Source organism: Trichechus manatus, unplaced genomic scaffold, assembly GCF_000243295.1.
Source record: "Trichechus manatus latirostris isolate Lorelei unplaced genomic scaffold, TriManLat1.0 scaffold00068, whole genome shotgun sequence".
NCBI classification, from domain to species: Eukaryota; Metazoa; Chordata; class Mammalia; order Sirenia; family Trichechidae; genus Trichechus; species Trichechus manatus.
The window spans coordinates 5780273-5799564 of record NW_004444004.1 but is presented as its reverse complement, the minus strand read 5'-3'; the positions used below and the strand labels follow the sequence as shown (position 1 = coordinate 5799564).

Below are 19292 nucleotides of genomic sequence, written 5' to 3'. Positions count from 1 at the left end.
TACCCTGTTCAATCTTCCTTTAAAGCATGCTGTGATTCTAACTGGGCAGAAATGAAAAAATACACTGTACAAATGAAAACTTTCTCAATAGATGGAGGTATTGTGGGGGAGAAGCATCAAGGACTCCTGCAAGAGGGAAAAGTACCCAAAGATAAATGCTTTCACACCTAAGGTTTCAGACAACTTGCCTCTTAAAACTTGAGCTAAAAATCTGTGCTCCACAAAAAGCATTCAATATTTTTCTCTATAAAATGAGCTGCAACATAGCTGATTTTCTAAACCAGGAGGTTAGGGGGTTACCAACATTAAAATTTATTAGATGGTTTAAAGAAAGCCTAATGTGTCCCCAAGTTTCAGTAAGAATGATATCATTAGAAATGACCAATATTGCCAGAATTTGTTATAACCTAGAGGCATGTGTATTGATGTGATTTCAAAAACAGATTTCATTAATGATATCTTTGGTTAAAAGGACCTGAAACACTAAAGTTGTGTTTCATAACTGTAGCTCCCTAGCCCACTTTACATGAATACTTGTGTTAAACTAAAAAACACCTCTTGAGACACTTCAGTATTTTTAGGGTCTTTAAGATGAAATTGTGACAAGGGGTAAAGAACTCAGTGATTTTCCTTACCTTGCTAAAATGTAGTTTCATTCTTCAGAGGTATAATGGCTGATAATGCCATTATAGGCCATCACCATCAAGGATTGTTAATTACCCTGGAGAGATGTGACATTCGCGACCAATGGATAGTTGTATCTGTTGATACAAATAACTCCCAAATAACTAAAGGAACTAGGGGTTATTTTTAATTTTATTAGGGGCTTTCTGTTAGTTAGTTGGTTGGTTGTTTATTTATTTGGTTGTTTGTAAGCTTTGAGGGTTATAAAGGCAGAATAAAAACAAATTTTAGATGTGGACTTCAGGGAATAGGATCCCTGAAGAAACAAGAAACGTATCCAAGAGGAATCACTAAATACCTGGACTCTATATGAAGATAAGACTATCAATACAAAAACACAATAGTTAGCTTTGATAAAATGACTAAAAAATCTAGTTGGATCATAGTGGATCAATAATGTTCAGAGTTACAGAACACCTCAGGAACAAAATCTTAGCCTTAAATGGAATATAATTCCTTATTTCCTGAAGGGTCCCCCCCACCCCCCGCATTATTATTCCTACTAGAATTCAATTAGACACAAAAAAAGAATTTAACTTGGTGAAAATAAGCTCAGAAGAATGCAATAAAAGCTAATTCTAAACTATAACTTTGACATGGGGTGGAATAAAGAAGTTTTAATCACTTAGAGCACAGATATAAAACTGCTGGATCATCTGTACATGTCAAATAAAACTTCAGGCATTCTCATGTAGACATCTGTCAAATATCCCTGAAAAGTACTGATTTCATATATTTTCTGTCCCATTGTCAGCTACATCACGCTATAGGTTTTGAAAACTATTGTTTCATTTGTTCCTTATTACCATTGAAGGTAGGCAGAAAAATTATAACCATTTTACAAATGAGGAAGAACTATGTTCAGAGATTTGTTCAGAATCATCTGATAAAGTCAAGAGTAGAACTTCAGACTCCTGGTACAATATTCTATCTGAGTACACTCTGCTACCTTCTATTGAATGGGGTTCTATAATGCCAATTTGGTAGCCTCCAAATTCACCAGGTAATTTAAGATGACCACAATTTCTTTGATTTTTGAATGAAAGTTTATTAGTTAAAATCTCTTAAAACACAACAGTAAAATGGTTTGGCCCAATGGCTAATAAGGACTACAATTGAATTATCATCTAATAACTGGTAGTAATCATCACAGTAAGGATGCAAGTATGTAGTCACAACTGCCCACACACTTTAGCCAAAGCATACAAACACTTGTACTACCTAGCCCACTGCCATCCACCAGCCTATCTCCCTTGGTTTTTACATCTTTGAGCTTGTCTCAGATATCTCCCTCTTTACCCGTCCATGACATACAACAGTTGGCTTTGGAGTTGGTCTCAAGAAGATTCAGAAAGAGGCTAGTTTGGATAGAGGATCAGCCCCTCTCTCCATTCTCCTGTAGGAGAGATGTAGGATTCCAATCAGAGGTATTAAGTCAGTTGACTGCCAAGTTAGTTAATATGTCTCCCTCTTATCGGGCTTTAGGGTACATGACTTGTGTCAATTGCCAATCAATCAGCTATTTCCAATCAGCAATTTTTATCAACATCTTAGGGTTGACTAATTTGCATATGACAAAAACAGGGCTTGGTTTATAAACCTGCTTAGAAACTAACTTCATACCATAAACTAACTTTCCACCATAAATAACTGCATAATTGTTGACAACTTATTACTTTTCATCTCTTGAAAAACTCTTTCCTACTAGCTCTTGCTCCTAAATATTTTCTTATTTCCTAAACTTATTTATTATCACTATTAACTCTTATTTCTAATTCTGTTCCATTTAGCAAACATACTCAGTACAACAGTCCACTCCTGGGAGAAAAGTTATATCTTAACTATTCTTAAACATATAATTATACAATAAAAGAAAACATTGCAGTATATTTTATCTAGTCCTGAGATACCATTATAGTCCAATATTTCCAGGTGACCTAGCTAGCCAAAAGGCTAGCCAGTTCCACGTATTGTGAGGTTGTAGCATCTTCCTGCTTTGACATCTAAGGACTGTGTTGGCCATTAGTTGTTTTACAGTAGGATCCAGGTCTTTATCTTGTTTCAAGGTCTGGAGTAGTCTCACAGGTTTCTCTTGATGTATTTTGATGATCTGCTCGAGTTAGTATAGTTTCTTGTCTTCCCTCATTAACCCTAAGGGTTTTAACAATCTATTGGGAAATTGTTGTAAAATCCATATTCCAAAGTTTTACTCTTCAGTATCATGTTTGAGAAGCAGCAGTTCTATTCGTTTACAGTCAAACTGCTCACCAAATAGAATTTGTAGCAGACTGGTGGTCTCTCCTTGGATGTTTCCTGATCTTATCCAAGTAGTTATATTTTGAATTTTATTCTAACACAAAATTATAGCCCAATTTCCTAAAGTCCAAATTCCCAGTGGGGAGTGTATATCTTCCCTGGCTGTTTCTAAGCCTTTAATTAAAGCATAGATTCTATCTTTTAACTGTTATCCAGTGCCTCTGTTATTATTCTTCTCAATTGCTAAATGTATAGATTTCCTTCTTTAACTGTTATCTCTAATCTTCCTTGTAAAACTGCTCCTATTGGAATGGAGGGATAAACAGTTTCTTCTTGCTCTGTTTAGGTTAGTTTGGCATAGTCCCTTTACACTGCCTCCATTGTTTGCTACTTTTGACATAGCTGCATATCTAGAATCTCCTGCACTTGTCTAGTTATTGCAGAAGTAAGATCCCTCAATTTGCTGTCTAGTAGGGCCGTCTGGTATTATCCACAGTAGTTGGTCTGTGACATAATTTTTATTTCTATTATTTGTGTCTTTGTTTGCCTCCCTAAGTCACCTACATTTTCATCTACTCTGTCAGTCTTTCCATATAGCAGTCTATTGTGGAACTTTCTCATATTAATGTTTTAGAAGCTCCATAAGTTCTTTTGATTTTCAAAAGAGTCTGCAGTAGCTTTTTTTGATACAGTAGTCTCTTTCCATAAATTTGTTAGGTCAAAATATTCTGAAATTCAGTAGCCAAACTGACTTATGTTTCTCCTGCTACTGCTCATCTAAATAAGGTTATACCATCTATAATCATCTCCATTTCTTTCACCACACCACCTGATGCCATTGAGTCAATTCTGACTCATGACAAACCCATGTACGTCAGAGTAAAACTGTGCTTCATAGGGTTTTCAATGGCTGATTTTAGGGAATAGCCAGGCCTTTCTTCTGAGGCACTTCTGGGTAGACTCATACCTCCCAGCTTTCGGTTAGCAGCCGAGCACGTTAACCATTTGCACTAACCAGTTAAAGATAGCTTATTAGCTATGTATGCAGACCTCACTTAGTATGAGATTCAGCACTTGTCATGTTGGTCAACTCTAAAGAATGTGTATTAATTGTCATTTTAAACCTTTTGACTATGTTTTAGGACTCTGAATTAATTGGTATAGTCTGGTTTCTACCAAGGTAGATTGCCTTCTATATGTCATTTCTTTACAATACGCTAATATTACATTGGCCAGTGGCACACCAGTATGTCTTTACCTTGTTGCTGCCCATGTTATGAAATGCAAAGGCTATTTTCTAAGGAGGCCCATAGCATCCATGGGCCTGTATGAAGGGTAGCTATTCTTCCAAACAGAAGTGAAGATACTCTATGGCAGGAAATGGTGTGATCAGTGAATTTCCTGCACATTTATTTGGTCCCTCTCAGTTTGATAATGGGGGTCCTTCAACTATTGCATTTTCTCCTTCTGCCACTGGTAGAATTATTGCGGTTAACTCTCTGTCCACATGTTGCTTAAAGTAATTATTGCTCCCATCTCTCAACAGTAAAGATTTCTAGGTCAAGGTTGCAGCAGGCCCACTGTAATAAGCCTATCAGATCTTCTTTTTAAATTCAGTCTTACACAAGAAAATGTACTTTATCCACTTGTAGAAGTGCCATAAGTGTTTGACTTTCCACTGGTGAATAGTTCTTGTAGGGCTTTGCCTAGCTCTTCTAGTACTGGTACTTCCCTCTTGTTATAATTTGGTATAATTTGCAAGTTCCATTTGGAGAACAATATTACAGAGTAGCTGGTGTGTGTCATCATCCACGTGTGCAGCAACAGTGCTGTATTGGAACCTCTTGGTTCAAGCTTTTTCAAAGGTTTCTCCCTGACAACAGTCATCTGAGAATCTTCCTGCAATTTTATTATCTAGTAAATGTTGCTTTTTCAGAATTATTTCCCATAGTCTGTTATCACAGCCTTTGTTTGATACATTCTCACTTACAGACCCAATAAGTAGTTATATCTTTCCAGGTAAAAGTGACCCAACATTGTCCTGTTAATGTATACATATGCACAGTAATACCATCCTGGGGGGTATTCCTCTTTTAATTTTCATTCATTGTAAGGCAGTAAAATTAGGTCCCAATATGTGATAGAGTTTATCAGTGTTTCACTCCAGTGTTAGGTGAGGAAGTTTATTCCCCTAGCTATTGTTTGCTCCCACCATGGATAACAAGTTCAGGTAAAGGAAGAAACATATTACAAAAGTCAGAGCTTTTCAAATAAACACAAGAAGAAAAGAGGCCAGTCTCTGCTGGAAGCAAATCAAATCTTACTTGTTCTATAAGGTACTGGTAATGAAAAAGTGCAGAACTAAAAGAAAACTAATATTGCTATATCTAGAAAAATAAGAACATATATGAAACAGAGAAATGATCAGTTCTCATATGCTGCTGGGGACAAATTGTATCTTAGTCACTTCTTAAGTCATTGTTTAAACCACAGAGTACGTCTTCACATAAGTCATCCATGTCTAACATAGCTTGATCTATATCAAGGATTAGGTCTTCATCTTCTCTTGGTGTAAGTATTGAATCTAAATCTGAGAGCTCAGCAAGTTCTGGTAGTGAAGCTTCCTCAGGAGGAGAGGCATGTGTATCTATCTGTTCCTCTCTATTATTTTGTTCTCCGCAAGGAACTTGTTGTTCTTGCGAAATCAATTGTAAAAGCTCTTCAGCTATTCTTATTAACTGGGCTACACAATCAACAAGTCCACCAATTAGCACAGGAATCGACACTGACTCCATGCCTCTATGCTCTTCTCAGTAGATAATAGATTACTAAAAGTTGCACCAAATAGGCTCTTGGTGACAAGGGATCCTGTGGGGCTGGCAATGGTTCTGTGGTTGGTATATTATTGTGATGACCAGTGCAGAATGAGGCCAGTGGTCCTATAGCACTTTTTGATGATGTTGGTGAACCTCCCACAAAGTTTACACTAGTTGTGAACTGCTGTTATAATGACCATCAGACAGATTGCCACAGCCAAGAGAAAACAGCAAAGCAGATCTAATAATAGAAAAGAGAAATACAAAGATTAGTATTCTTAAGGCTTTATCCATCCTACAGGTTCTGGTTGTAGGATACCCCTATACCCCTATACCTCCTTTTCTGATGACTTAATGAGAAGCTACTATCCATATTCTTTCTTTTGAACTTCTCATGGTCTTTATCCCTTGTTAGGGATTTGAGACCAAGTGAGTATAGGCAGCTTGTCTTTCTTTCTTAAACATCTCTATTAAGGAAGATACATTCACTTAGGGTCTTTCAATTAACTCTTTTTAGTAGCACCTTTGCTTTATTGCCATTTATATCTTGGTGCTGCTAAATTCTTCGGTGTCTTTAATAATCCATTCATTAATGCTTCCAACTGCCCCTGCAGGCTGGGGAGTGTATGGTAAATGTCAAGTCCCACATTCTCTTTTGGCAAACTTTGGACAACTTTAGCTATCAAATTAATTCCCTGGCCATTTCCTATGATTGTTGATCTTCCATATTTAGCAGCTAGTTCCTCTAACTTTGTCTAAAGCCAAGGTTGTGCTACTTTCATCTGCATGTTTGGTAGGCTATGCAAATCCTCTTATTGAGTAAGTAACACTTCTATAAGGCAATATTTATTATTATTATTATTATTATTATTTTAATTCTAGGTATTGGTCCAATATAATCTACCTAACATATTTGTCTGGTTTACCTCCACCCCTGAAGAGTTTGTTGAGGATGCAAGAATTTTTTCGTAATTTGACATATCTCATGTTGTTTACTCAGGTTTTTTATCTGTTTGATTCATAGATAGCTTTTCCCCCCACTTTCGCATCCGCTTAGCTAGTGTATTCACATCCATACACCTGAGTTTCCATGAGCCCATTCTGCAATCTCAGACTGAACTAACAAGGTAGCTGAGTCAGGGCTTAGGAGTCTCCAAGGCTGCACAGTCTATATTAGTTCTGGGGGTCAGATTGTCTCCTCCCTCATTCCAATCTCAGTCAGGCTTTCCCTAGTGGAGAATCGTAGGAAGCAGCCATCATCTCACTCCTTCGGGATACTGCCAAGTTTCTAATCGCCCAGTTTCCAGCAATTGTGACCAGAGTGTGGCCAAGCAATGCACAGGTTTCACATCCAGCTGACAGTACCTCTTGGATCTTTATTGAATTACAGCAAGTCATCAGCCAGATGGTCTGTGACTTACACATAGAGCTTGCTGGTCTCCACAGGGCCTGATTTGACCCACTCAGTTATATACTATCTCCACTTAGCATAGATCTTGTCAGAACCACTACATTTTTTTTGGGGGGGGGGGCGTCTAAAATCCTACTCGTAGGTGTGGTGTTTTCTGTGATGATAAGGGCCACAGTCATGATGACCAGAAGGCATGATTTTGGTTGGAGGAAACTTTCCATCTGACTTCTGGGAGAATGGGTACTAGATGGCATGGTAGTCTACTTTATTAACTCAAATTATCTCTGTTTTATGATTAGAGAAAAAGTGATCTGGGAGAAGGAAATATGGAAAGAAATCAGTGAAAGGAATTTAGCATTAAAGTAGAGCATGCATTAACTCATCAGAAGGGAAATACAGAAGAAACAACAACTAAAAAAAAAAAAACCAAATCCATTGCCGTGGAGTCAACTCCCACTCACAGTGACCCTATAGGACAGAGTAGAACTGCCCCATAGGGTTTCCAAGGAGCAGCTGGTAGATTGAAACTGCCGACTTTTTGGTTAGCAGCTGAGCTCTTAACCATGGTGCCACCAGGGCTCCTATCTCTCTATACCAAAAAACAAACCTGTTGCTGTCTAGTCAATTCTGACTCATGGCAACCCTATAGGACAGAGTAGAACTGCCACATAATGTTTCGAAGGAGCACCTGGTGGATTCAAACTGCCGACCTTTTGGTTAGCAGCCGAACTCTTAACCACTACACCGCCAAGGTTTCCTAGCAGGACTCTTTTATTCCTTCTTGGTCAATATGCCTCTATTCATTCACCTATGTGTTTCATTCTGTCACAATCTCTGTATCTCCGTCTTCCCCTATCCCTTTCCATCATCTTTTCTTCCACCTCCCTCCCTAAACTGTGCAAAATTTAGAAATTAATTATATTTCATTCATCAAACTGATATTAATTTTTACATGATCTAAATGTAAAAAGCAGAAAAGTAGAACATACCGTATTTTGCTCTTTTCTGTAAAGACAAAGGTAGTAATAAAATCGGAGGTGTAACTAAGGTATGGCAGGTAGAGGGCATGCCCTGCATACCACTTGAGGAGGGGCACTAACTAGCAGTTTCTATTGGCCATCGCAGTTTCCATCACCAGCTGTGAGAGATCGTAAAACAATTTAAAACTGATTGCCATAGGCGCTATTTTCCATAGATAGGCCCCTGTTACTTATTACTTATGCAGCCCTTGATTTAGTTTATCTGTGGCTCAATCACTTTTGATCGGAAAAAAAAAAGTTTTCTGACCTAGCCTTAACCTCACTGAACCCATCGTTCCTTGTGTTCTCTAATCCACAATTCCTATCTCCAAAGCACTTTGGAACCTAGGAGTGTAGGGGGTCGGGGCGTTGAGAAACTCCTAAGTATTGCAATATCAAGAAAGAGTTTTGTTTTTTAAGTTGCTGTAATGTCTATTCCGACTCATGGCAATCTCGTGTGTTTCAGAGTAGAACTGTGCTCCATAGGGCTTCAATGACTGTGTTCTTAAGCATCAGCTAATTACACTTATAGTAATTCCCAAAGCAACCAACCTTTGATACCTGACTTTGCCTAAAGGCATACTTTGGATAGTTTGCACCTAAACCCAACTCACTGTAAGGGCCGTTTTACTAGCTATTTCCTCTGCCTGTGATGCCTTTCCCCCTGGGGGAAAAAAAAAAGACTTCTTGTCATTTTAGTCTCAGTTTAAATACCGCCTCCTCAGATTTCTGACCCCCAACCTGAAACAGCCCCCCAAACATTCCTTTTCTCACGATGCACACATCACATTTTTTCATTATAGCACCTATAGCTACCTCATATTTTCTTGTTTATATATTTGGTTTTGTCCGTCTCCCACCACCACATATACACAGACTGAAATGTAAGTGCCTTGAGAGTAGGAAGTATGGCTGATTTGTTCTCTGCTCTATGCCGAGGGCACAGACAAGTGCCTGCCACATAATAGGCATTTAATAAGTGTTGATGAATAAAGGAAGGGAAGGAAGGAGAAAGGAAGAAACAACTTATAGCTCACTCATTAAGTAAATATTATTAAGCCTCTACCATGCGCAGGGATAATAACAGGGCACACAAAGATAAGCCAGTTCATTAAAACACACAGTTAAAAAGATGAACAGGCAACCCACAGACTGAGAGCGAATATTTGCAAAACATATACCTGACAAACAACTTGTAACCAGAATATATACATATAACAAAAAAACAAACAACCCAATAAAAAAATAGACAAAAGATTCAAACAGACATTTCACAAAGGAATAAACATTAATAGCCAGTAAGCACATGAAAACTTACTGGACATCATTAATCATCAAGAAATGCAAATTAACATCACAATGCGACACTACAACACACTCTCCAGACTGGCTAAAATCAAAGACTGGCAACACCAAATACTGACAAAGATAGAGATCAAACAGAAATCTCACACACTGCTGTTGGGAGTGTAAAATCATACAATCACTTTGGAAAAACGTCTGGAAGTTTCTTATAAAACTAAGCATACGCCTATCTATGACCCAGCAATTTCACTCCTAGGTATTAACCCAAGAGAAACGTAAGTGCATGTTCACAAAAAGACTTTTGCAGAAATGGTTATAGCAGCTGTATGCATTATAGCCAAAAAACTGGAAAAAGCCCGTGTCCATCAACAGGAGAATAGAGAAACAAACTGTGGTATATTCATACAATATGATATTACTCAGCAATAAAAAGAAATGAACTACTGATAAAGGCAACATGGATGAATATCAAAAACAGTATACTTAATGAAAGCAGCTAGACACAAAAGAATACATACTGTATGATTCCATTCATAAAAAATTTTAGAAAATGCAAACTAATCTATGGTTGAAAAAAATCAGAACAGGGTTGCATTTAGGGGGCTGGGGACTGAATGGGAAGGAGCATATGAGAACTTTCTAGGGTGACAGTAATAGTCACGTTTTCGATGGGGTTTTGGGTTACACAGGGGTATGCATTTGTCAAAATTCACTGAATAGTACTCTTAAGATGTGCATTTTAACTGTATGTAAATTTTACACCTCCCAAAAAATGAGCCAAGCACATCCCCAGCTTCAGGAAGCATATGTCAGATGAGATTACATGCCAATAAATTATTCCAATAAATGCTGACATTTATTGAGGGCCTATTATGTGTCAAGCACTGTGTAAACCACTTTTTTATATTAGTACACTTAATCCTCACAATTACCCCATGAAGTTATAGATGGCAAAACTGAGAATCATAGATATTAAGTACTTGCCCATGGTCATATGGCAAGTAAGATGCAGAGTTGGCTTTTAAAGCCAGGTCTGACTTCGAAAGCCCTATGCTAGAGAACACGAATTCAGGTACCTATAGGAGCAAATTTGCCTTATTGGGGCCTGAGCTAATATAGCATTCTCCTGAGCAAGAACAGAACTGAGAATGGTAATTTCATTTGATTGTTTTTCCTAAGGCAGAGAGATGGAGACAGCCTAGGGGATCGTCATCATCCATAACTAGGATCAGCGAGGTTTGGTCCTTTGCCCTTTCACTGACCTACTGGATCAGCGAGGTTTGGTCCTTTGCCCTTTCACTGACCTACTGGATTGGCCCAAGCACTCATAAACTACTCACCTGAGATAGATCTGAGATGGCTGAGAGGGCCGAGGCTCTTTCTATTCAACTATTTTCTGGAATTCCCGCTTTCAAAGAGGATGTAGTAGATCGTGACAGGAACGCTCACGCCACAACTAAAAAACAACAATAAAAAAAAAAAGATAAATTACAAAATCAATTTGTTTAAAGATATCCACGAGCTGTGGGGAAAGCAAGGACAAGATGAACTAAAATTTGAGAGAGCAAAGAGTCCTTCCTAAGTGACCTGACAATTCGGGTCTTTCACCTGCGGCATTCGTTGATTCTGAAGACAGGTTAAGATTTGGGCTTGGCCCCAGGCAGAGGGACTCTACTAAGAGAAACCAAAGTCAGCAGAACTTTGGCGGTTACCCGAGGCTAACATAATAGACCGAAAATCTGAGAATCTGCAAGGCAGGAGCCGTTCTTACCAGACGGGAGCTGAACTTCAGGCAGGCGGTTTGGCGGGAAAGTGAAATCTCCCACAATCTCGCGATACTTCGGGGACGTATTCTCACTGGAGGGAGGGGAAATTCACATCTACCGGTATATCCCTCCAAACATCTCTTAGATTTTGAAATTGGGAGGTGGAGAGAAGTTAAAGGGCAACTAAGCTCAAAAGTACCACCAAAGGGCACTTGTGACAAAATAATTCTAAAATGTATAAGGATATGTAAAGGCTTAAAACCAAAAACCAAAGCAGCTGCGTGAAGTCGATTCTGTCTCATTCTGACCCCATGTGTTTTCAGAGTAGAACTGCACCCCATGCGGTTTTCATGGCTGTGACCTTTCAGAAGCAGTTTGTCAGACCTTTCTTTCAGGTGCAGAGGCGCCTCTGGGTGGGTTCTAACGCCATCCTTTCAGTTAGTACCCAATCGATTAACCATTTGCGCCACCCAGGGACTTCCAATTTGTATACACATATGTCCTGGTGGCTAAGTGGTTAAGAGCTCTGGATGCTAACCAAAACGTCAGCAGTTCAAATCCACCAGCTGCTCCTTGGAAACCCTATGGGGCAGTTCTACTCTTTCCTATAGGGTCGCTATGAGATGGCATACAACGACAACAACATATTTTAAAACTACAAAGAAGCCCTGGTGGAGGAATGATACAGCGCTCACTGGCTGCCAACAGAAGGTTGGCGGTTTGAACCCACCCAACTGCTCAGTGGGAGAAAGACCTGGCCCTCTGCTTCCATAAAGAGTACAGTCAAGAAAACCCTATGGGGACAGTTCTACTCTGTCACATGGGGTCTTATGAGTCAGAATCGACTGGACGGCACACAACAATACAAATCAATAAGAAAAAGATAACGTGTTTTAAAAAATAGAAAAAAAAGAATTAAAGTGACACTTCACAGAATATCCAAACAACCTACAGGCATATGAATAGGTGTTTAATATTATTATTCATCAGGAAAACGCAAATTAAAACCACAATGAGAGTTTATGGTAATGGAAAAATCTCACTGATTAAGGGTAGGTTACATAGCCGATTATTGTAATTGCTGTCAATAAGTTGTACACCTATAAGAAGGTGAATTGGCAAAAGCTGTGTGATAGATATGTTTAAAACAACAACAACAAAAAAAAGAGTAGTTGCTGAGGCTACTATGTACAACCAAACACCTCATGGGATTTGGTTCCTTGGTTTGGAGGTTTAGGGTCATGCTTTTATGGGACATCCCAGTTAATTGGCCTAATAATGTGTTTAGTCCTTCTGTTCTACCTCCTAGTTCATTGTGTAGTACCTGGGGTCTTAAAAGCTTGCAAGTGGCAATCCAAGGCACAACAATCAGTCTCTATTCACCTGGAGCAACAGAAGAAGAAGGAGAGTCAGGAACAGGAGGAGGATATGGAATGTGTGGCTAATTGCCTCCATAAACAACTTCGTCCTTTGCCATGAGACCAGAAGAACTGGACGGTGCCTGGCTACCATTTACTGAACATTTCGATCAAAGATTCCATAGAAGAATTCTGATCAAAAGGGGGAAAATGTAGAACAGAATTTCAAATTGTCATGGACTCCAGACTTTCTGGAGCCATGAAGGCAGGATGAACCTCTGAAACAATTGTCCTGAGATATTCTTTAAACCTTAAACCAAAAATATCCCCTGAAGTCTTCTTAAAACCAAACAGTAGTTTAGCTTAACTAGTAAAGAATATCTGCCTTGAGCATTGTGCTCTTTCAAGGTCTATCTATATGAGATCAAATTGACAACAGCAGCTCGAAAGATTAGATAGGAAATTTAGGGGGCAGTGAGTTTATGTTAATGGGAGAGGAACAACTCAGAAAAGGAGAGTGAGAATGTTTGCACAACTTGAAGACTGTAATCAATGTCACTGAACTGTACATGTAGAAGTTGTTTAATTGGTGTATATTCGGCTGTGTATATTCTCAACAACAACAATAAAAATAAAATATATTTTTTTAAAAAAGAAAAGAAAATACAATGAGATACACAACACCTCCACCAGAATGGCTAAAGTTGAAAGACTGACTACAGTAAGCATTAGCAAGAATGTGGAACAACTGGATCTCTCATACATTGCTGGTGAAGTGTCAACTGGTACAATTACTTTAGAAAATTCTTTGGCAGAATCTACTAAAGCTAAGCATATATCTATGGCATGATCCTGCAATTCTACTCCTAGGTATACACCAAAATAAAAGAATGTAAATTGCACCAAAAGACACGTACACGAATGTTGAAAGAAACCAGATGGATAAAAGTACCTATACCATTCCATTTATGTGAAATTCAAGAACCTGGAAAACAAATCTATGGAATAGAAGGGAGCAGTGTAGTTACCTCTGGTGGGGGCTTACTGACTGGGATGGGATATGAGGAAGCCTTCTGGGGTGCTGAAAATGTTCTATATTTTTATATGGTTACATATATTTTTTTAAAAAGCAGTGAGCGCTGTACCCTTAAAATTTGTGCACTTCAGTGTACGCATGCCATACATTAAAAAACAAATTTAATTCTGGATCTCCTTATAAAACTAGTGAGGGCAGCAAGCCAGTGCTGAGAGTCTTACCAGGCAGGGGTGGGTTAACCAGTAAGTAAGGTACGCACGGGCTTGCTTGTGTTTACTTACTAATCTGTAGTGCACAATTTCGCATGGGTTTCACTGCCAAACTTTTGGTTAGCAGCCCATCACTTTAACCACTGCACCCCCAGGGCTCCTTAAGTGTCTAACGGTAGGATGGAAAAGGAGCAAAGGAATTCAAATCCTCTGAGTCTATATTTACAGTTGGTAAGCGTCTGTGCATTGTTGTTGTTAATTATTGGTATGTGCCATCGAGTGGGTTCCTACTCAGAGCAACTCTATGTATAACAGAATGAAATACTGCCTGGTCCTGCACCATCCTCACAATCGTTGCTATGCTTGATCCCATTGTTGCAGCCACTGCGTCAATTCATCTCGTTGAGGGTCTTCCTCTTTTTCACTAACCCTCTACTTTACCAAGCATAATGTCCTTCTCCAGGTACTGGTCCCACCTGATAACATGTCCAAACTATGTGAGACAAAGTCTCGCCATCCTCCCTTCTAAGGAGCATTCTGACTGTACTTCTTCCAAGTGAGATTTGTTCATTCTTCTGGCAGCCCATGATATATTTAATATTCTTCACCAATACTATAATTCAAATGCATCAATTCTTATTCAGTCTTTCTTATTCATTGTCCAGCTTTCACATGCATATTAGGCAATTGAAATACCATGGTTTGGGTCAGGTGCACCTTAGTCCTCAAGGTCACCTCTTTGCTTTTTAACACTATAACAAGGTCTTTTGAGCAGATTTTTGCAATGCAATAGGTCGTTTGATATCTTGACTGCTGCTTCAGTGAGCATTGATTTGTGGATCCAAGTAAAACGAAATCCTTGATAACTTCAATATTTTCTCCATTTATCATGATTCTACTTATTGTTCCAGTTGTGAAGATTTTTGTTTTCTTTGTTAAGGTGTAATCCATACTGAAGGCTGTAGGCATTCAGGGAGGTAAATGAGCTCATATCCAAGGGGAACAGAAGCAGTTATGTGGAGAAGAATAAAATGTGCCTTTGGTGAGCATAGGTGCCACTTTCCTATTTACAAACAGAAAATGTTTTCATAGTGTTCCCTTCTCTAGTGCTGCAGTACCACTTGGATACATGCATTCAATGTAGATTTTTTTAAAACACCCTCAGACACACATAACTTCTCATTGCCCTTCTTACCCCTGAGGAAAACATCAAAAGGACCTTGTCTCAAAAGGGCAAACTGTATAATTTTGACATAGCAGGAGCTCTCGGGGTGACCATGAAAAAGCAACAGGATTTACCCTTTAAATTCTTTAAAAAAAAAACAAAAACTACAAACCTATGCCTTAAAAAAACTGCATGCAATAAGGCGTTTGCCTGTTATAGGATATGACATTTGAAATTCCCATCAACCATCTTTAATTTATCATGAAAGAAAGGAAAGAATTGTGCTGCTGAGGAGCTGAATGTGGCCCCTTCTTGAAAATACATGAAAAATTCAAAACAGAAAATTTAAAAAGGGGGAGTAGGAAATGTTCTTATGGTCCATTTAAACCAAATTCTATTGAATTTCTTTCCTCCTTCTCTTCCAAATATGCTCATTGCTGTAGAGAAAGCCACAGACTCTCAAATACCCTTCAGAAAAACAACTTAGTCATTGAAGAAAAACAGCCACTTTTGAAAATACAGTTTTTGATTATTTTCTTAAACAGACAAGTAGTTTCCTCAAGACACTGTTCAAACATGAGAACAGCCACCCCATCTTGACTTGCCAGGACCCTGCAAAGGCTTATCCCTGGAGGTTGGCTGCTGTGAGAAGCCCAAAGTCCCCCAGAGAGCCTTGAAAGAGCTGCAACACTTCTAGAAAGATTTTGGTTTTTAAATATTACCAGTGCAGAGGACCAAAACACAGGAAATAAAAACAGAACTTGGAGGTAACAGAAGAATAAGTTCTATTCCCAAGTCTTCCCTTAGCTTTCTGAGAGTAAAAAAAAAAAAAAAAGTTGTTTTTGTTTGTTTGTATGTTTTCTTTGGAGACATGGGAGACACAGTAAAAACAATGCTAGTGGATATAAGAATAGGGTCTGGTTCACCATTCAGCCAGGAATTGGACAGCCTCATAAAACCAAATGGGACTAATGAGGCACAGCAGTCCAGGGACAAAGGCTAGAAGGCAGGAGGGGACAGGAAAGCTGGTGATAGGGAACCCAAGTTTGAGAAGGGACAGTGTTGACATGTCGTGAGTTTGTTAACCATTGTCATAGGGCAATATGTGTACTAACTGTTTAATGAGAAACTATATGTTCTGCAAACCTTCATCTAAGGTACAGAAAAAAAAAGAGGAATTATCTATGTGAGATCAAATTGACAACAGCAACTCAAAAGGTTTAATGGGAAGCCTGGGGGGGCAGTGAACTGAAGAAAATGGTGATGGAATAATTTGGAAAAGGATAGTGAGAATAGTAGCACAACTGGAAGAATGTAATCAATGTCACTAAATTGTACATGTAGAAACTTTTGAAATGGTATAACTTTGGCTATGTATATTTTCACCAAAAAAAAGTCCTCCAAGGTCGAGAAGGGAGAGTGTTGACATGTCGTGGGGTTGTTAACCAATGTCATAAAACGATATGTGTACTGACTGTTTAATGAGAAACTATTTGTTCTGTAAACCTTCATCTAAAGTACAATAAAAAAAATTTAAAAAAAAAAGAATAGGGTCTGGTGTCAAACGGACCTAGATTTGGATTCTAACTTTACCACATACTAACTGGAAGGTTGCTAAGCTACTCTTTGCCTCAGTTTCCTCATCTGTAAAATGAAGATAATAACAGTTTTAAGAATTACATGAGTTAATACATGCAATGAATTAAGAATGGTGCCTGATATATAGTAAGCACTTAATAAATGCTAGCTGATATAATTGTTCTGGAGAAATTCCTGAATCCAGGAAATAGTGTGTGGTGTATTCTGGGTACTGACAAGTGACTCCAGGAAGGTGGGAGGAGAGGCGGCTACAGACATTACAAAAACTGGAAGGAAGTACCAGAGATAAAATTCATCCCATAGTTAGAACCAATATTAGATAATGACTTTGAACTTGGATAAAGATGTGAGGGAGAAGGGCTGTCTTGTGGCTGTAGTTCACACATGAACCTTTCAGGAGACCTGAGATCAGTCAAAGACTGTAGGGACAAGTTGAAATCCTTGTGGAGTAGTGAGTCCTCCCAGCTGGACTCTTCTCACTTGGAAGTACTTCTCCACTCTGGCTTTGAGCTCTGGCAGTGCTGTAACCACACGTGCACCACTTCTGGCTTGGCAAAATCTGCCTACACTGAGGGCTACTCTTTGGCTATGCTTACAATACATCGCCAACTGTGTAGAGAAAGCCCTTTACCTGGCATTATGGCAATGATTTCTTCAAAGCATTAACCAATTATTCATTGGAAACAGCCACTTAGAAAGTACTTGGCAAGGTCATTGAAGCAAGATAATTCCCTGTGTCTAGCATGACTTCACCTGAACTAGCCCAGATTTTTAGATCTTCCTTCCATGTGAGTCATTTCAGCAAGAAGGGGAGCATTATGAAAATATCTTTGTACACCTTTGATCCATTACTATGCTAGCCAAGATGTAGTCCTGAATTTCAGAAATGCCTCTCAGAAATTTGACAAGAGCAAGACTAAGCGCCAGTCATGGCCTTCTCTCTGTTTTCATGGTAAATGCCAGCTTGCCAAGTGTAGTGGGTTGAATGGTGGCCCCAAAAAACAAATGTCCGCATCCTAATCCGTGGAACCTGTGGATGTGATCTTATTTGGAAAAAAGGTCTTTTCAGATTTAAGTTAAGGATCTCAAGATTAAATCATCCTGGATTATCCAGGTGGGCCCTAAATCCAATGACAAGTGTCCTTATGAGAGATAGAGAAGAGAAACACACAGAAGAGAAGGCCATGTGAAGATGGAGGCAGAGATTGGAGTTATGCATCTACAAGCCAAGGAATGTCTAGAGCAACCAGAAGCTAGAAGAGGCAAGGAAGGATTCTCCCCTAGCACCTTCAAAGGCACGGCCCTACCAATACCTTGGTTTCAGATTTCTGGCTTCCAGAACTGTGAGAGAATGCATTTCTGTTGTTTTAAGTCACCCAGTTTGTAGTAATTTGTTGTGGCAGCCCTAGGAAACTAACACACCAAGAGAGACATTTTACAATCTGGACAGAAGGTCATATAGTTCTTCCCTCTGCTTGCAAATAGGCCTATCGCCTGTCCACCAAAGGAAAAGTCCTTTTGATTTGAATGATCTCGAAATAAGATTCCACAACTTTCTTCAGTAGCTTATTCCAGTCTTTTATAATTTCCTTCTTCTGCTAATTTTACCCTCTAGCTTCTTCATATACATTAATTTACGTAATCCTTATAATAGTCCTGTGCAGCAAGGAGTATCCCTGTTTTATAGCTGAGGAAGTAAAGGCCCAGAGAGAGTAAGCGACTTGCCAAGATTACACAGCTAGTTAGTGCAGAGCAAGGTAAGAACTTGGTTCTTCAGACTCTTGGCCATCTGTGCAGTCTATTACACTGATCCCTGCCCTAATGATGCTCTGGGAACCTCTTATCACTTGCAAAATTAGAACCAGTGCAAAGATGTCAATAAGCAAACAGTACAGCTGTGGCTGTTGACTTACCAAGTGGATCAAAGCTACAACTCCCGCTGAGGACAACCATTTTGTTGTTCTAGTTCCTCCATACCATTATTCTTAGAGTGCTTCTACACTTAGAATTCTCTAAAATGGAAATATACCAAAAACCTAGATGAACGTTAAAATCACCTTAAGACCATAGGCTGACCCATAAAAATAAAAAATAAGACAATTGTACTTGATCTCCTCCTTTCTAACTTTTCCAATTCTGACCTCTGAGATGATGATAGAATAAATTGGAGGAAATGAGGCAGAAAAAAGGAAAAACTTTCTTAATATCCTAGAAAGAAAAAATGTCTTTCCCTAGAGCATAAATTTATTGTTTCCTTTCCCTCAGAAGATTTCATACCTCTACCTCCCAAGGTTCGTTAAGGGGACAGAGGTTAATTTTTTTTTAAATTGAACTTTAGATGAAGGTTTACAGAACAAACTAGCGTCTCATTAAACAGTTAGTACATATATTGTCTTATAACACTGGTTAACAACCCCATGACATGTCAGTATTCTCCCTTTTCAACCTTGGGTTCCCTATTACCAGCTTTCCTATCCCCTCCTTCCTTCTAGTCCTTGTCCCTGGGCTGTTGTACCCCTTCAGTCTCGTTTTGCTCTATGGTTCTGTCTAATCTTTCGCTAAAAGGTGAACCTCTGGAGTGACTTCATTACTGAGCTAAAAGGGTGTCCAGGGGCCAACTCTCATTCTTTCTCCAGTCTCTGTCAGGCCAGGAAGTCTGGTCTTTTTT

At 38.9% G+C, this 19292-nt stretch overlaps 2 protein-coding genes across 2 annotated transcripts in view; one reads left to right on the top strand and one right to left on the bottom strand.

Annotated features, from left to right (window-relative positions):
- TRPC5 (transient receptor potential cation channel subfamily C member 5) overlaps positions 1 to 19292 on the top strand; it is a 205794-nt gene that overhangs the window by 35273 nt on the left and 151229 nt on the right. The gene's annotated exons all lie outside the window — the stretch shown is intronic.
- TRPC5OS (TRPC5 opposite strand) lies at positions 5400 to 5735 on the bottom strand. Its single transcript, XM_012556510.1, has one exon. The coding sequence runs from the start codon at positions 5733 to 5735 to the stop codon at positions 5400 to 5402; it is 336 nt and encodes a 111-aa protein (XP_012411964.1).